The sequence below is a fragment of the Octopus bimaculoides genome, chromosome Z (genome assembly GCF_046866305.1).
Source record: "Octopus bimaculoides isolate indiv1 chromosome Z, ASM4686630v1, whole genome shotgun sequence".
Classification (NCBI taxonomy): Eukaryota; Metazoa; Mollusca; class Cephalopoda; order Octopoda; family Octopodidae; genus Octopus; species Octopus bimaculoides.
The window spans coordinates 14,287,751-14,308,400 of record NC_142944.1 but is presented as its reverse complement, the minus strand read 5'-3'; the positions used below and the strand labels follow the sequence as shown (position 1 = coordinate 14,308,400).

The 20,650-nt window shown below is 38.5% G+C and overlaps 1 protein-coding gene across 1 annotated transcript in view; it reads left to right on the top strand.

The window, feature by feature from the left end:
* Positions 1–7,093: 7,093 nt before the first annotated feature.
* The window catches only part of LOC106877067 (uncharacterized), a 165,006-nt gene continuing 151,449 nt past the window's right edge, over positions 7,094–20,650 (top strand). The window contains exon 1 of the mRNA XM_089365505.1: positions 7,094–7,239. Within this exon, the coding sequence (XP_089221631.1) occupies positions 7,112–7,239 (128 nt within the window). The 5' untranslated portion in view covers positions 7,094–7,111. The remainder of the gene's footprint in view (positions 7,240–20,650) is intronic.

Sequence of the window (20,650 nt, the reverse complement as noted above, 5' to 3'; positions counted from 1 at the left end):
CACTTCACTCAACTGGCAAAAATGAGTTGTACCTGTATTCAAAAGGTCAGCCTTGTCACACTCTGTGTCACGCTGAATCTCCCCGCGAACTACGTTAAGGGTACACGTGTCTGTGGAGTGCTCAGCCACTTGCACGTTAATTTCATGAGCAGGCTGTTCCATTCATCGGGTCAACTGAAACACTCGTCGTCGTAACCGATGGAGTGCCAATATTCATCCATCTCACACAACAGATTAACGTTTTAATCTGAAGCGTTTCAAAGCTAAATCGAAGACGTTTATAAAGCTAATTCGTAATTCATCGAATGCTGATGAACGTGATTCCGTGGCTCACACGGAACGAGTTATTTAGAAAACAGTAGACCTCTACTGCTGTGCCTGAACCTTATATACAGACTTACAATGAGTTTGAAGAAAACAAAGCGATGCTCACATCTTTCACATCTGCTTCAAGCAAGCCGCCTGTAGACTCAAATATACTTGTTCGAAGAGCCAGTATTATGTACCCTAACAACCCTATTTCCAGATATGGATCCCTTGATGTTGAAATGGTTTCGAGGGTTGACATAATTTGAGTTACAAGTTTGGTCAGACTACGTTCTTGAAACTTTCCGTCAAGCTTTGTATCTACGATGCTTGCGTCATCATATTCCTTCTGTACTCATATAGGAAATGCCAATCAAAGACTAAAATGTGATGTCAGAATTCTGCAGAATACTGAAGTTCAGCATGATAGAGTGTCCAAAGATAATCTAGCTAACACAATTCAGTGGTCACATTACTCTTTCAAAGACCGGACTTGTTATCCATGAAAGGTCACACATGGGTTCTATATAAGCCTACAGATCAGGCAGACAGGTGTAGTTCTACTGTCCTCTTTGTCCAAAGGGGTGTCCATATACAACAGGATGGAAAAACCATTTTGAACGAATGCACAAGGGCTGAGTAGCTGTTAGCGTAACGGGATTATTTACAAAATTCCGACCTTTAGTTGTTAGGGTTAGGGTTAGGGTTAGGGTTAGGGTTAGACATAAGCAAACACACACACAAACACACACACACACACATATATATGTCCAGGATATAAAATTTTGTTGTAACAATTACTGTTCTATTCTTCAGAGTTTGCTTCTCTTCGGATATATGTTTTATTGACTATATATATACATATATATATATATATATATATACATATATATATACACGCGCAGGCGTGGCTGCGTGGTAAGAAGCTTGCTCACCAACCACATAGTTCCGGGTTCAGTCCCACTGCGTGGCACCTTGGGCAAGTGGATTTGGTAGACGGAAACTGAAAGAAACCTGTCGTACATATGTATATATGTGTATGTGTGTGTACGCGTGCGCGTCTGTCTGTCTGTGTTTGTCCCCTTACCATCGATTTACAACCGACGTTGATGTGTCTACTTACCCGTAACTTAATGGTTCGGCAAAAAAGACTGATAGAATAAGTACTAAGCTTACAAAGAATAAACCCTGGGGTCGATTTGTTCGACCAAAGGCCGTGCTCCAACATGACTGCAGTCAAATGTCTGAAACAAGTAGAAGAATAAAAGAATGCATACACGCATACAGAAAATTTAAGCACAAAAGACCTGATATAATGATTTGGGATAGAGAAGAGAAACTGTGTACAGTTGTGGAAATTAGCTGCCCAGTAGATGTTAACATAAAGCTGAAGATCAGTGAAAATGAAAACACCTATGCTGAACTATTGAGAAATCTGCAGTTATTCTATCCAGATTATAAGTTCAGCTTTATACCTGTAATTATTGGGGCCCTGGGATATGTAACACACTGCTTAAATACCAGCCTTGAGAAATTAGGCTTCTCAAAATCAGAAAGGAGAAGGCTAATTGGAAGAATACAGATCCAATCCGTCACTGGAACTGTAAAAATCTGTAAAACTTTCCAGAAGTTTATCATTTAAATATATATGAGCATATCTAGATATGCAACTATATGCATGAGAATACATACATAAAACATACAAATCTGCACATACACACATACATATATACATACATACATACATACATACATACATACTTACATACATACATACAAACGTACGTACGTACATATAAATAAAAATACCCTGTTGTTGAAATTCCAATGAAGCAACCTTTGTTCTAGGTTAGAAACCGGTTCTTTCTCTATTGGCAAGAAATCTTGAAATAAACTGAATAATGACATACATACACACGTACATGCATACATACATACATACATACATACATACATACATACATACATACATACATATGCATACGCCTAGATATGAAAATATATGCATAAAAACGCATCCATAAAACAAACATACAAATGTGCGCATACACTAACACCAAATACTGCACACACACACATGCACAAATACCTAGATGATGTTGGTAAAAGTTCCAATAAAGGAGCCTTGAATCTATGTTAGAGTCCAGCTCTTTCTCTATGGACAAGAAATACAGAAATGAAACTGGTTGATAACATACAAACATAAATGCTCTGTTGTTGATGTTGAAGTTCCAATAAAGGAACCTTGGATATAGGTTAGAAACCGGTTCTTTCTCTATTGGCAAGAAATCTTGAAATAAACTGAATAATGACATACATATATACTTGCATACATACATAATGTATACATACATACACACATACATACATACACACATACATACATACATACATACGTACACATACATACATACATACGTACACACATACATACATACATACATACATACGTACGTACATACATACGTACATACATACATACATTCATACATGCATACATACATACATACATACGTACATACATACACACATACATACATACATACATACGTACATACATACGTACATACATACATTCATACATGCATACATACATACACATACATACATACATACATACATACATACATACGCACTCACATACATACATACATACATATAAATACATACATACATACATACATACATACATACATACATACATACATACATACATACATACATACATACATACAAATAAGGGCATATTAGTGCAAGTTGAAATTTTATCTCATGGAGAACTGAATATAAATTGTCGTTATTTTTAGATAATTTATTTTCTTGTGGTATATAAAAAATATATAAGAATTATAAATTCCCCGAAATATATGCAAACATATATATATATGTGTGCATTCTCACATTTATACATGTGAGCATACATGCATGAATGAATGAATGCATGCATCCATCAATCTGTCTATCCATCCATGCATACATACATACCTATATGCATGCATGCATTACGTACGTATGTACGTGCATACGTAAATGGTCAGGGAATTTCATCCTGACATTGAATATTTGGCTGCAGCTTGGCGCATAGATTTTGATTTTAAGGAGCCGTTTTAATGAGAACCACCAGCCGCGGAAATTGTGAAATATATGAAAGAGAAAACTGCGATGGTACAGAAAAAAGAAGAATGAGAAAGGGAGAGAGAGAGAGAGAGAGAGAGGGGAGAGAGAGGGGAGTGAGAGAGAGAGGGGTGGAGAGAGAGACAGACCGACAGACAGACAGACAGACAGACAGACAGATGGAAAAGGGAAAGAAAGAAAGAAAGAAAGAAAGAAAGAAAGAAAGAAAGGAAGAAAGAAAGAAAGAAAGAAAGAAAGAGAAAAAGAAAAAGAAAAGGAAGAAAGAAAGAAAGAAAGAAAGAAAGAAAGAAAAAGACGGAAAGAAAGAAAAAGACGGAAAGAAAGAAAGAAAGAAAGAAAAAGACGGAAAGAAAGAAAGAAAGAAAGAAAGAGAAAAAGAGAGCAAAGTTAAGAGCAAGCGAAAATAGAAACTAAAAAATAAAAGTCAATGACTGACAGACAGACGGACGGACGGACGGACAGGTGGATAGATAAATAGATAGATAGATAGATAGATAGATAGATAGATAGATAGATAGATAGATAGATAGATAGGTAGGTAGGTAGGTAGGTAGGTAGGTAGGTAGGTACGTACGAAGGTCGGTTTGTGGCTGGGTAGGTAGATAAGGAAAAAAGAAAAACTTAATGGAAGACACTGTGTATATATCACGACTTGTTTCTGTGTATGCGTGCGTGACCAGAGAGAGAAAGAGGAAGAGAGAGAAAATGACATAGAAAGAAGGTGGGGGGGGGGACACAGATAAAGAAAGAAAGAAAGAAAGAAAGAAAGAAAGAAAGGAATGAGTGATAGAAAGAGAAAAACTTGCATATGTGCGTCTATGGAGAAAGAGTAAATGAGAGAGAGAGAGAAAGGGGTGTAAAATTGATAGTATGCGCGCATGTGAAATAGTGTTTGCGTATGCGTGTGCGTTCACGAGCAGCGTGCGTGTGCGGACGTGTGAGTCTGTATGCGTGTATGCGTGTGTGTTTGTCTGTGTGTGCGTCTGTCTACGATTCTTTGCGTATGTTGCGTGTGTGTAAAAGTTTACTGCTGCTGCATCTTGTAGCAATAAAGTTAGCGAAGGCAAACGATGTAAGAAGTAAAGCTTGTAAGTTAAACTTGAACAGTCGTCATAGCAACGAAGCCAGCACTCACACGTTGTACTCGAAAGACATAACGTTCTCCTTTCCTCCCACTACTACTTACTTTCTTGTTTATCGCCGTCTTCTTCTTTTCCTCCTTCTTTCTATAGACACGCTGGCACACACGCACGTACATAGAAGTTAAGTTAGTGGTCGTTTCATCTGCTAGAAATAACAGCCAAATCTGCCAAATCAAAAAGAGAGAAAATAAGATCACTCCTTACTGCTTTTAAACAAGATATAATGAAATAAAATAAAAACAAGATAAAGAGACGTTGAATGGTGTGTTTCCGGGTTCCCTGTACGAAGTAAGAAGAGTGGTGGTCGTGGAAGGAATGTCTATGATCGCAGTTCTGTTGAATGAAGAATTTATGCTAAGCAGAAGAAACAGTAATATAGATAAGCTATGTCTGCGTGTCTGTGTGTATGTATGTGTATGTGTTTGTGTGTGTGTGAGTGTGTGTGAGAGTGTGTGTGGGGGGGGCAGCACACTGAGTGTGTGTCTATAGAGATGTATAAATATGTATATCTATATGTACGTGTGTGTGCGTGCGTATGCGTGTGTCATTCTCTTTGCTTGTTCCCCACCACCGCTTGACAGCCGGTGTTGGTGTGCTTACGTCCCCTGAAGTTAGCGGTTCACCAATAGAATATCCGACTCCAAAAAAAATTTAGTACTGTAGTCGAGTCGTTCAACTAAAAAAACTTTTCAAGGCGGTGCTCCAGGATGGCCGCAGTCTAATTACTAAAGACAAGTAAACAAAAAAAATCAAAGGTAAAAATATATATATTCTGAACATTACGGACAGTGGAAGCGCGTAACTTAGTAGTTAGGGGTGTCAGCATCATGATGGTAAGATTGTGGTTTCGATTCCTGGACCGGGCGGCGCGTTGTGTTCTTGGGCAAAACACTTCATTTCACGTTGCTCCAGTCCACTCAGCTGGCAAAAATGAGTAACGCTCCGATGGACTGGCGTCTCGTCCAGCTAGGGAACATATATGCCATTGAAACCGGGAAACAGGGCCCATGAACCTGGCTAGGCTTTAAAAGGGCGCAAAACAGAAAGAACATTATGGACAAAAAACAGACAGGTTACTGATCACAGATTGAAGTCATCAATGGTACTTTGCAACCCTTTCCAGAAGTCTATATGCGTGACAATACACACACAATACGCCTCCAAAATGTACAAATCTGCACGCGCACTGACTCCAAAGACTGCACACACGTATAAATAAATATACACTAATACTCCGTTGATGTTGTTGAAATTCCGATGAAGGAGACTTGGATCTAGGTTAGAAACCGGTTCTTTCTCTATTGGCAAGAAATCTTGAAATAAAGCTAAATAACATATTTATCCATAGACACACACACACACATAAATGTATGTATGTATGTAGGTGTGTATGTATGTGTGTATGTATATTTTTATGTATAAGTATGTAGATGTATAAGTGTGCGTGTGTTTGTGTGTATGTATGTGCGTGTATGTGTGTGTATGTGTGTGAGTCTGCGATTAATGTGTATGTGTAGATATACATACATACTGGAGACGTTACGTGCCTGCTTAATTCTGTGTACACGGTGTTTGAGAGTGAATGTTATATATGAGTGTTTGTGTGTATGTGAGTATGAGAATGCGTGTATGTGAGGAAGAGAGGGAGGAAGAAAGAAAGAACGAAAGAAAGAAAGAGAGAAAGAAAAAAGTAAGACTGAGACAGAGAGAAGAACGCGTTATAAGGTGCAGTGCTTGCTTATATATACGTTACCTTTCTCTTTCTCTCTGTTACTCTTACTCTTTCTCTCTCTCTCTTTTCCTTTCTCTCCCTCGCTTACGCGCTCGCCCGCGTGCGTACCTGCGTGTACATGCCTGTGTGCGTTCGTGCATTCGTACGTGCGTACGTGCGTGCGTGCGTGCCTGTGTATGTCTGACGGGTAACTTCACGTACCAACTCATATATGTAAATATACATACCTACATACATACATACATACACGCACACACATACACACACACACATACATACATACATACATATATATATATATATATATATATATATATATATATATATATATATATATAATTATATATATATATATAATTATATATATATATATAGTTATTGACTAGTAGCTACTTACGGCACAAGTTATTTTATGAGGGTTGTTTTCTTAGTAGTAAACAAATGCCGACGAACACAACACAACCCGAATAACTATCAGCGCCAGCCTAAAATATATATATATATATATACTCATTTCAAAACCGACAACTTGTCGTCAAACTTCTTTCAGAGGAATTGGATTAAAAAAAAAAAAAAGAAAAAAAGTTCGAAATTCTACTGCACTTTACCATTTTTCTTAATTTCTATTTATAAATCTTATCCATCTACCCGCTTCTTTTTCCCTTTCCTTCCACCCCGCTTTTGATTTTTTTTTTTTCCTATCTCTATTTATTTATTTATTTACCTATTTATTTATTTTATTTATTTTATATACTTCCGTTTCCATCTCAAGCGTGTCACTGTTTTTATTGACACCATGCAAGGAAGATTAAGCAGCAGAAATTCTCACGACTGGATTCTCCCGCGGTTGGGAGTTCTTGGATTGTTTATATTCGGACTGATATTGGTAATTGTCGGAATTATCTTAATTGCTGTCGGTTCCACGTAAGTAAAAGACAACAATATCTATAACATTATCGTTTTGTATGTTTTGTTTTTATTTTTGTTTTGTTTATTTGGGATTAATATTTTTTTTTTTTTTCCTTTTTCTTTTTACTGTCTTCGGATCTTATTAAAACTTTTTCACACTCATTTTAGTCAACTTCAATTTGTCGGAAGAAAATACTAGAAACAAAATTTCACCAAGATTTCACCAGAGTTATTTATTTATTTATTTCAGTTTTCGAATCATATAATTAGTGCATGCTGATAATGAAAATCACATTTTTTTTTTTTTAATTTTTTTTGTAGAAACTAATGCATTTAAAAAAATTTTTAAAAAAGCGAAAAAACAATCTGAGGTGAAAATTGAAACATTTTAATTGATTGAAAGAAACTTAATATCATCCTTGTTTTCAATCATAATTCTACGTGTTTATATATACGTCTTTGTGTGTTTATAAGCGTATGTGAAATTGTCATATACATATCTATATGTGTGTGTGTGTGTGTGTGTGTGTGTGAGAGAGAGAGAGAGAGAGAGAGAGAGTACGCAAGTGTGTGTATGTGTGTGTGTTTGTGCGCACGCGTTGGCTTAGCTATATCATAAGAAGTTTGATTCCCAAACATGCTTTCGGGTTCAATCTCACGGCGTTACACGCTGGCCTGACCAAAGTTTTGTGAGTAGATTGTGTAGACGGAAACTGAAAGGAGCTCGTTATATGTCATATATCTATCTATCTATCTATCTATCTATCTATCTATCTATCTATCTATCTATCTATCTATCTATGACTATGTATGTGTGTGCGTCTTTGTGCTTGTATATGCGCTCCACAACCGCTTGACAACCGGTGTAGATTTGTTTACATCCCCGTAACCTAACAACTCGGCTAAAGAAACTGATAAAACACACAAAAAAATAAAAAATCCGGGCTTGATTTGTTCAACTAAATTCATCAAGATATGATCGCAGTCCAATGATTAAAACAAATAAAAGATGAAAAGTTAGATATACATATATATATAGAGAGAGAGAGACAGACAAACAGACAAATAGGCAGACTGCTAGACAAATAAATAGATAGATAGATAGATAGATAGACAGACAGACAGACAGACAGACAGACAGACAGACAGACAGACAGACAGACAGACAGACAGACTGATAAATAGATAGAATTTACCGAAATATTGTAGTATTTTTAGTTCCGATTCATTAAACATATTTCGTTTCGCTTTTGACATTTCGTAACATTTTTATTTTCAGATTTTTATTTATGTCTTTTTTTTAGTTTTATTTTATTTTTTTTCTATATATTTAGTCAGTTTTCTCAGCAATCGGGGTTCTAGAATTCTGGATTGGCCTCTAGTTTTCTGGTTTTGAATATAGAACTAACATACCGCCAAGATTTAAATCCAACATCGGTTCCGTTCTTTTAGGATCTTGAGGAAAAGTTCGCACTCAAACCAAACTTTCAATTACTTCCCTAACACCACAAGACTGAACGTGACGCTTTTGTTTTTGAGTGGAAGGAAACTGAAAGAAGCCCGTTGAGCAATTTACATATGTGTGTGTGTGTGTGTGTGTGTGAGTGTTTGTGTGTGTGCGCGTGTGTATATACTGTATATGTCTATCTGTGTTTGTGTGTGTGTGTGTGTGTGTGTGTTTGTGTGTGTGTGCTTGTGCCTCTGCTTCCTCTCCCCACCACCACTACCACCACCACCACCACCATTTAACGGAAGCTGTTGGTTTTTTTAGGCCCCCGTAACGTAGCGGTTCGCCAGAAAGTGACCGATAAAATAAGTACCAGTCTTAAAAAAAAACCCAGAAAGATAAAAAAAAAGCAAAAAAGCAAAGCGAATACTAACTAGGTATCGATTTGTTTGACTAAACTTTTGAAGGTGATGGATGCCCCAGCATGACCGCAGGTCAATGACCAAACTGAGTAAAAAGTAAAAGACATACTGACCATTGTCTGTGATTGGAATTTTATTTGCAGAAACTGCGCTGACACGCCGCGCGCGGGCATGTGTATGTTTATGTACGTGTGTGTACGTGTGTGTGTATGTGTGTGTGTGTGTGTGCGTGTGTGTGTGCGTGTGATTGAATACTCATTCGCGCGTGCGCGCACACACAAATAAAAGGAAAATGAACCAAGAGAAATAACTCGGTGAGGACAATGGCATGCATTTGAACAGCAAAAACGAATAACAGTGTATGAAATAACGTACAAGGTACATTCTTGATTTATTGGGAAAATATCTCCGTTTCCAGACCGATGAAAACAACTGCCTGGTGTGAATTTGATATTATCTCCAAATGAGGAAGGGAGATAATCCGAAGAATCGATCGTTCTCCACATGCCACTTGCTACTTCGAGTTATTTCTCTTAGTTCATTTTAGGTCATAATTGTGTTCGGCTCTGTTCTTGTATATTATATATCAGAGTGTCTCGTCTGCCGAACGTAAAATAGAACAATTGCTGTGCTGATGACGCTTATTGAGCCAGAAATAAGTATCATCAGCTATTGTGCTTATCTGCATGTCAATTTCAATTTTGGAGAATTTCTTTAGTTCAAGCGATTGGTCTACACTATTTGGCCACGTATATAATTTCAGTAAATCGATAATTCATCCCGCTGCGCGCGCGTATGTGTATGTGATGAGGGCGTGTGGCCTGGTGATTATGGTGCTTCGCTAATGATCAGGTGGTCGGCGGTTCGATTCGTGGACCGAGTGGTGCGTTGAGATTTTTAAACAAATCATTTCGTCTCATGCTGCTCTACGATGACTTCCACATCTGACGTGTGGCACACTGTGCCCTGGTTCAGGCAATATCAATTTGATCGATATTGCCTGTATATGTATATGTGTGTGAGAGTGTGTGTGTGTGTGTGAGAGAGTGTGTGTGTGTGTGAGAGAGTGTGTGTGTGTGTGTGTGAGAGAGTGTGTGTGTGAGAGTGTGTGTGTGAGAGAGAGTATGTGTGTGTGAGAAAGTGTGTGTGTGTGAGAGCGTGTGTGTGAGAGAGAGTGTGTATGTGTGAGAGAGTGTGTGTGAGTGTGTGTGTGTGTGTGAGAGCGTGGGTGTGTGTGTGTGAGAGTATGTGCGTAAGAGTGTGTGTGTGAGGGTGTGTGTGTGAGAGAGTGTGTGTGTGAGGGTGTGTGTGAGAGAGAGTGTGTGTATGTGTGAGAGTGTGTATGAGAGTGTATATGTGAGTGTGTGTGTGTGTGAGAGAGTGTGTGTGTGTGTGAGAGAGTGTGTGTGTGTGTGTGAGAGAGTGTGTGTGTGAGAGTGTGTGTGTGAGAGAGAGTATGTGTGTGTGAGAAAGTGTGTGTGTGTGAGAAAGTGTGTGTGAGAGAGAGTGTGTATGTGTGAGAGAGTGTGTGTGAGTGTGTGTGTGTGTGTGAGAGCGTGTGTGTGTGAGAGAGAGAGTATGTGTGTTAGGGTGTGTGTGTGTGTGTGAGAGTATGTGCGTAAGAGTGTGTGTGTGAGGGTGTGTGTGTGAGAGAGTGTGTGTGTGAGGGTGTGTGTGAGAGAGAGTGTGTGTATGTGTGAGAGTGTGTATGAGAGTGTATATGTGAGTGTGTGTGTGTGTGAGAGAGAGAGAGAGAAGGAAAGAGAAAGAGAGAGAACATATGTACACATTTATGCATATATACATTCGTACACACACTCACGCACATATACACACACTGCTGACGTATAAATACATATAAGACTGAAATATATAATTTAGTCTATATGATCGGCAAATATGCTTTGAAGTCAGTACTACGGTATGATTGCATACTAACTACGGAAACCATAAAACCCTTAAGATTATTAATTGCTGGTAGGGACACAATCTTTTGTTTCGGAACTATAATATACTACCAAGTGTATTAAAGGTTTATAATTTAATGTTGTGTCCTGCTTTTGCGTTAGCAGTGTATTGTTTTCATGCGACTATGTAGACAATATGATCGAAAATAGAAAAATAGGTAATAGGTGTATATGCAGATTTCGGGAGTTATTGCTGTTTCATCAGCACCTACCCAACCCATTAACCATCCACAAATACATTGCCTAAATAGCCGCTAAGTTTATCAATGTAACACTAATGGTTAGACCAATATACATATTAGACACATTCCTGGAAACTGGTAGGTACATATCAATTGCTGGTAGAGACACAGTCTTTCGTTCTGAAACTATGATATACTATCAAGTATGTTAAAGTATTATTATAAGTCAATACTGTATCCTAGTAGACATATTCGTATACGAAACGTTGTAACTTTCGGTACTCGCTCTAAACTCTATTGAAAATCTGTAGATAAACTTAAAAATAAAACAAGATTGTTGACCTACGAGCATCCCAAGCTGCGGGTCAGTTGCATTAAACTCAACAGCGTGGTATGACGCTAAAAATAGTTATGATGTTTGGACACACTAGCTTGAAAATAAAAGCACAATTTTAATTTTCACCTAACACATAATCTTCTTTTGCCATTGGGAAAATTCCTTGGTAGAACTCCAAATTCATATCACTCAACTTTTTTTGCCAGATCTTCAAACAAGAATATAAACAGAAACAAACATTTTTGTTTTGTTTCAAATTTATTCATTTTGCGTTGAGTTAAGCTAATAGGTTGTTGCTGATCTTTTTTCTTTTCTTTTCCTTGTTTTTCCTTGTTTGTTTTTACTGTTATTATTCTTGTTGGTGACATTACTGCCGTCATACATACATACATGCATACTTATCCGGATTACAAATTCACATTTATTCCAATAATAACTGGAGCACTTGGTTTTGTAAGTAATTGCCGAACTGTCAGTCTGAATAAACTTGGATTTTCAGAAAAAGAAAACCAACCAACTGATTCGCACATTACAAATACAACTTGTAAGCGGAACGGTAAAACTATGTAAGACGTTTCTCAGGTTTAAAATGTGACGTTGTTTTAGTTATCTACATTTCAAAGATGGGGATTTTTATCTTTGTTAGAAACCAGCTCCTTCTTCAGAAGAAAAATTTAAATGATTAAAGAACAGAAGAGACATACATGCATGCATGTATGAATGCATACATACATACATACATATGTGAGTGTGTGTACACACAAACGCATAAATTATATGTGAAACAACATCGGTATATAGATGCTCATACATGTGTCTATATGTATGAGCTATGTGTGTATATACTTGTATATTTTGCATGTACGCTGCGGGACACTCCATGGGATCGTCTCTTTTATCAAGGGAATCGAGATGGCATTTTAGGAAAGTGTGAACAGCCTCTCTTGTCTTCTATATCAAATGGATTTTGAAGTTCTAAGTTCGGTGGCGCAAGCTGAAGTGAGTTACACACCTTCAATGGTTGTGATGGCTGGTAATATCTTGGACAGTTTGTTAACTCCAATCATTGTGGAATCTTGGATCTCGTATTGACAAGCCGAAACTCTTGTTTCTAGGGGACTATCGTGCTTCAATATCGAAAATACGACCCTTACTGAGATAGGACTGGTTAGTAAGAGGCAAGTGAGAAAACATGACAACCGATGTTCATTTTTTTATTGTTTTGGAGAGAGAAAAACCATAGGAAGTATGGTATTTACACAAAATACGCTTTGCGTTTCACTATGATCTAATCGACAGTCTAAATGAACAGGTGTCTGGCATTCGTAGAACATTGATAGGCGCAGGAGTGGCTGTGTGGTAAGTAGGTTGCTTACCAACCACATGGTTCTGGGTTCAGTCCCACTGCGTGGCACCTTGGGCAAGTGTCTTCTACTATAGCCTCGGGCCGACCAATGCCTTGTGAGTGGATTTGGTAGATGAAAACTGAAAGAAGCCCGTCATATATATGCATGTATATATCTATATATATATATATATATATATATATATATATATATATATATATATATATATATATATATATATATATGTTTGTGTGTGTATGTTCCCCCAACATCGCTTGACAATCGATGCTGGCGTGTTTACGTCCCCGTAACTTAGCGGTTCGGCAAAAGAGACCGATAGAATAAGTACTAGGCTTCCAAAGAATAAGTCCTGGGGTCGATTTGCTCGACTAAAGGCGGTGCTCCAGTATGGCCGCAGTCAAATGACTGAAACAAGTAAAAGAGTAAAGAGTAAAGAGTAAATTACTTTTTAAATTACGCTGGTTCTAATTAATACACATGTGTCTTTTATGTATATCTAACTATACCTGACACAGACACAGAAGTTAAAGAGACATTTTGCATTATTCTAGGCAGCATTAAAATAACTAAAGCAAAACAAAATAATTTTTCTAGACAATCTCAATGATTCCAATCTCTGGAATGGTACAATTTAAAAACAGAGCACGACAAAAGCTGACTCATAAGATATTCTACTCCTAAGTAAATTTGAGGATCAGAACTCAATAGTCACCAGCACACTGTTCCAACAAGGTAATAGCTGCAAGATTTCTTGGCAGCGCCTCTAACCAAAGCAATGCCATATGATTGATCATGTGACCACAGGGAGCTGGCAGAAATGTTAGCAAGCCGGGCGAAATGCTTAGCGGTATTTCGTCTGCCGTTACGTTCTGAGTTCAGATTCCGCCGAGGTCGACTTAGCCTTTCATCCTTTCGGAGTCGATAAATTAAGTACCAGTTACGCACTGGAGTCGATGTAATCGACTTACTCTCTTTGTCTGTCCTTGTTTGTCCCCTCTATGTTTAGCCCCTTGTGGGCAATAAAGAAATAAGAAATAAGATGGACAGTCGCTTAATATATTTATATATAACATTATATAACTTGGCAAGTCAACTCAATCCGAACTAACTTCAGAAGTAGAAACGATGCCAAACAAACCAACTCTGAATTTCTCTCATATCTAGCAAGGAAAAATGCAGCATCAGCGGTACCACCTCGTGTGCTCCAAGGTCCAGCATCTCTTCAACTTCTCAGCAGTCTTTGCATTCTTGGCAGGAAACGCCCAAATCAGACAACTCATCCAAATTATCAGGCTTGCCAAAGAGACAAGAATTAATAGCCAAAGAAGGAAAGCTTGCCAACAAACAAAGGCTGTAGTGTAGAAAAAACGTGCAATGGAAAACACTTGTAAAGAAATTTAAATACAGAAGTTATTTAACATGCAGATAGAAACTTATGGTTCTAATAGAGCAAGTCTAACAATGGCCAACTATTCAATCTGAGTAAAGTAATCCTTCAATTATCGCGGGTGTTACGTTCCCAAACCCCCCACGATAGGTGAAAATCTACGAAGTAGAAACAGTACTGTATATATATATATATTTTTTTTTTATTATTATTATTTTTATAATTTGTATATATTTATTTTATTAGGCGGCGAGATGGCAAAAATTTTAGCATCCAGGAGAAATTCTTCGCGGTATTTCATCTGTCTTTATGTTCTGAGTTCAAATTCCACCAAGGTCGACATTGTCTTTCATGGTCGATAAATTAAGTACCAGTTGCGTACTGGGATCGATCTAATCGACTGGCCACCTCCTCCAAAATTTTGGTGGAGGCGCAATGGGTCAGTGGTTAGGGCAGCGGACTCGTGGTCATAGGATCGCGGTTTCGATTCCCAGACCGGGCGTTGTGAGTGTTTATTGAGTGAAAGCACCTAAAGCTCCACGAGGCTCCGGCAGGGGATGGTTGTGAACCCTGCTGTACTCTTCCACCACAACTTTCTCTCACTCTTACTTCCTGTTTCTGTTGTGCCTGTAATTCAAAGGGTCGGCCTTGTCACACTATGTCACGCTGAATATCCCCGAGAACTACGTTAAGGGTACACGTGTTTGTGGAGTGCTCAGCCACTTGCACGTTAATTTCACGAGCAGGCTGTTCCGTTGATCGGATCAACTGGAACCCTCGACGTCGTAAGCGACGGAGTGCCAACAACAATTTATTTTATTATAAATGCAAAACAACACCACATACTCGCCTCGCGAGTTTCGTTTTCCATACAATATGTGCGATTCTTTGTTTACTAGTCTACGTACGGTTCACTACGTATTTTCTTTCAATATACTTTAATTAGTGTGTTATACAGTGCAGTACTGTATTTTCATTTATTAATTTATTAATTTTTAGGCGTGAAAAGGCTTATTTTACCAAAGAAATAATTAAAATCTAAAAAATATAAATACCTATCGGTCGCAGAGACCCGCAATATGCTGAGGAGACCGCGATATAAATTTACATATATTAGTCAGAAAAATCCGCGACGTACAGAAGGAGCGATAGGTGAACCGCGACATGTCGAGTGATAACTGTAGATTCTTTTCCAGAGCAGAGACCACACATCAATTACTGAGCTCAGATAATGTTACAATTAATGTGACATCAGCAGAGGAACTACTTATTTTCTTTACAGATATTTTCATTGACATATATGAGAGCTGGGAATAAATTCAACGTAAGTAGAGAAAATTGGTTTGTGTTGTGCTGAAGTGTTGGTCTCCTCTATAGATAATCTCTCTGAGACTGCTGAGAAGCTGAAGAGATGCTGGGCCTTGGAGCACACGAGGTGGTACCGCTGAGGTCGCTTTTCCTTGCTAGATATGAGAGAAATTCAGCGTTGGTTTGTTTGGCATCGTTTCTACTTCTGAGGTTACAAAGACAGAAAGTGAAAAACAGACCATTACCATTATCTGGACAGAATCATTAACGTATGTCGAACAAAATGCTTAGCCATATTTATTCGTTTTTTTTTTTCGTTCTGAGTTCAAATCCCATTTTGGACAATTCTGTCTTTTATCCCTCCAGGATCGGTAAAATTAAGTACCGACGTAATCGACTAGCCACCCCTCCCTCACCCACCCTTAAAATTTCTGGCTTTGAACCGTGCAATGAACCAAACTGGCGTTCTGTTCAGTGGGTATACTGTGGTCTCTGTCACTTCACACAACGAAAACCGAGTGACAGACAGTACGAATCCTAAGAATCGAAGACAATAATATGTGAGTCAATCATCTTTCACAAAACGCAGATATTGAAGAGGAGATCCAATATTAGATAAAATATGCCAACGCAAGCTTTGTTCATCTGAGAATTGAGAACCAGAATGAAGCATAGCAAAGATTTCTGGGAAAGACCCTGCAAATCAAACGGTGGAACAGACGAAGGAATATCAGAAGGCTCGAACAGCCTTGTCCCCTGTACTGAAAACATGGTTACACGTCATGAGCTTCAACGGGATGGTTATGCTGGATGATTGCTAGCGCATCTGATCGATTACCCAAACATTTTCTTCTTTCAGCTAACAGAAGCAAAGCGCTCAGACGCGCACACGCGCACACACACACACACGCACGCACACACACACACACACGCACACACACACACACACACATACGCGCGCATGCACTCACGCACAAAACAAGACAAAACACGGAGGAAGTGATTTCAATGGTGTAATGGAATTAATTTGAAGCAAAAATATAATTTGTCATCTATATGCACGTGTGAGAAATGTTGATGAATAACCAACTCATCAGGAGACAGATTATCTATAGAGGAGACCAACACTTCAGCACAACACAAACCAAACGCATTAACGATGAATGTGAGCGAACATAACAACTCAAAGCGACTAACACAGTACACTTTTTCCCATAGAGCAAGCATTCCTCGGTCTATATACATGAATATCTAATCTTCAGACACTTACACACAAGCACGCACACAGAAAGTTGTGTGTGTGTGTGTGTGTGTGTGTGTGTGTGTGTGTGTGTGTGTGTGTGTGTGTGTGTGTGTATGCATGTCTGCTCTGCGTCGGTGTGTGCGTAAGTTTGTGACGAGACCTACTGATTCTGTATTGACTCACTTCGTCACATACTTATCCGCAGACGTCAGCTCGAGAAACTGCAAGAATGATGACGTCCATGATGTTTTCGCATACGTACATGTATACAGGGTGCGTAAGATATTCGAGGACAGATTTATGTTTATAAAGAAACAGATATATAATAAAAGATAATAACTTTATTTACCAAAAGATGCTACGAGGATAAAAATGAAACTTCTTTTCTATAATGTTATTCAGTAAAGCCACCTTCATCTCCAACAACTGCTTGTATATGAGATCTAAATCATCTACATGCTCGAATCAAGTGGTCCTGGTTCATTTTGGACATTACTCTGACTATGGCAGCTTTCAAAGGATCTTTGGTGCTATGGCCATGTTCATTGACCTCTCTCTCTCTCGACAACGCTCCACATGTAATAGTCCAATGGATTGAGATCTGGGGTATTAGGAGGCCAGATGTTAAGGGTTATGTGATCATGAAAATTTTCTGTCATCCATTTCTGTGTTACTAGAGTTGAGTCATGTGTCATATTTGCCCTTCATCTTTCCAGTGTTGAAACAAAAAGTAACAGCTAAATACAGGGGTTGATTTTATATGTTATACTCCTCTATAAATATTTCTTACGCCATTTTTACTATGTTAGAACTCAATCAATTCTTTTACTTGCTTCAGACATAAGAGTACGACCGTACAGGAGCAAAGCCTTGAAAAATTTTAACCAAACGAATCGACCCCAGTACTAATTTTCAAGCCTGATAGATATTCTATCGAGTTCTTTTGCCGAACCTCTAGCTTATAGCAACATAAAGACACCGGCTGTCAATCGGTGGCGGAGACAAACGCACACACACACACACACACACACACACACACACACACACACACACACACACACACATACCATGGGCTTCTTTCAGTTTCCGTCTACAAAATTCACTAACAAGGCTTTGGTCGGCCTGAGGCACTTAGTCGAAGGCACTTAGCCAAGGTTCCATGCAGTGGGACTGAACCCAGAACCATGTGGCTGGGAAGCAAGCTACTTACAATGCACACACGCCTGCGCCTATCAACATGTATTTTTTTTTTTTTGTTCAAATATAAGAGAGTTTTATTAGGGAGGAGGAGCGAAAGAGAGAAAATAGAGGAAAGGTAGTTGATACATTTGTGAATGCTTGTGTTTGTATGCATGTGTGTGAGCATGCACGCTTCTTATTTCAAAAAAGCACGTGGCTTAGTGGTCAGAGTAACTTGGCTCACGACCGTGAGGTCCTGAGTTCGATTCCCGGCGATACGTTGTGTCCTAGAGCAAGACACTTTATTTCATGCTTCTCCAGACCGCTCAGCTGGCAAAAATAAATTGTACCAGTATTTCAACGGCCCAGCTTTGTTACATCCTGTGTCATGCTGAATCTCCCTGAGAATTACGTTAAGGGTACGTGTGGCTGTAGAGTGCCCGGCCACTTGCACGTTAATTTCACGAACAAGCTGTTCCGTTGATCGGATCGACTGGAACCCACGTCATTGTAACCGACGGAGTGTCAGTTTTATTATTATTATTATTTCAAAGGTTGTGAAGAGATTTCTCATTTTATAAATTTATATAAACACCTACAAACTTAAGATATAGATATACACACTCGCAGCTCTACAAATGCACACAAACGCGCGCGCGCGCGTACACAAACATAGCAACATTCAAATATAAGTATATGCATATACACACGAATATACACATACGAATATAGACATACGCATGTTTACTCACAGGCTTGCACTCAGAAAAGTTTTGTTTTCTCTTGTGTATGCTGTTTTTTTGTGTGCGCACATGTACGTGTGTATACATTTATGTGTGTGTGCATGTATGTCTGTGTGCATGTACATGTATGTATATATGTGTGTATATGCGTGTTGTGAGCATGTATATCTGTGTCTGTGCGTATAAAGTTTGTTTCTGTATGTCTTTGTACAGCCATGTGTCTGCCTGTGTCACGGGACAACACCTGTCTGTGTTCGGATTGTCCTCGCACAGGGGCCATCCAGACTCACGTCTTCGCCGTGAACAGTATTTAATCTTCTCTCTTCGCTCCTTTGCGCCACATGAGCTCAACTCTCCTCCCCTCTTCATCTAACCCCTCCTCTCTCCTCTCTTCCTCTCACACCTACTTCTTCCCTTCATTCCCACCACCCCTCCTCTCTTTCTCTGGTACCTACTTCTTCTCTTCACTCCTACCCACCTTCTCCCTTCCACCCTCTTCCTTCATCGCCACCCCTTCATCGTTACCCCACCTCTACTCATTCCAACCCCACCATCCCTATACATACACGCTATCACATACACACGCACACGCACATTCACTTTGGGATCTCTACTACTTTATTATCTCCCCTTCTTCCTAACTCTCCTGCCTGACCACCTCTGTCCGGCATTCACCACGATTGATCGCTAGCAACTAAACCTTTTTCTATTTTCTCTCTCTGTTTATTTCTGTGTTCCTTTCAGTTGAAGAACGTAGGCTCGAAACGTAAAAGACTTCCTCACTTCCCGAGCGTTAAATTAATACATCTGTTTGTTGTTTACACATCCGTCTTCGACTTTTGTTTTGTTTATTTTTTGTAAATTCCAACTGTGTATATATGTATATTTATGTATATATATAATTATACACACACACACACACACACACACACACATATATATATATATATATACATGCTTGCAAACATACATGTGTGTTTGTGTATCTACGTATTTGTCTGTCAGTAATGATAACACAGGTATTTTAAGCCATTTTTCTCTCACAATTCCTGTACTATGCCAAAAATCACTTATCACTGCCTGGTTCAATGCGGAACTACATTCAAGATAGTAGACAGACAACAAATCTTTAAGAAGAGGAAAAACGAGACCAAAAAAAAAAAAAAAGGAAAATTCCTTGCACTCTATAGATATATTATTGAGTCTCACCATATTTTCTGAGGAAAGGCTGAAGTGAAAATGTTCTTTCTAAAGTTTTTTCCTTTTTCTGAAAAAAAAAAAAAAAAAAAAAATTATCAGTCAACGACATCCATTAATGAATGACTATTGATACATCCGTTTTACATCAAATAGAATCTTATCCACATGGCTTCTTGTTTTCTGTTATTTCTTTTCTGAAGATATATTCAGAATAAGTCAGAATAATAATAATAATAATAATAATAATAATAATAATAATAATAATAATAATAATAATAATAATAATAATAATAATAGAATATAGTGTTAATTGAGAAAGAAAGCAAACGATGCTGGATCATAGATATAGCATGCCCAGTTGGCGATAAGGAAGAAAGAAAAGTCTTTAGGTATGACAGGTTAGCTTGGGAGGTTAAGCAGTTGCGGTCGATGAAAAAGGTAGCAATAGTACCAATAATTGTCGGAGCCCTGCGAACAGCGAGTAAAAATCTTGAGAAGTACGTGGAACAAATAGGAGCTCCAATAAGGGTGGAGTACTTGCAGAAAACAGCACTGCTTGGAACCGCTCGAATACTTCGGTTGGTGCTCGAAAAATAAGGGCGTTAACCTAGTTCACTCGTTGTGAACAGTTGGCACCGTAGTAC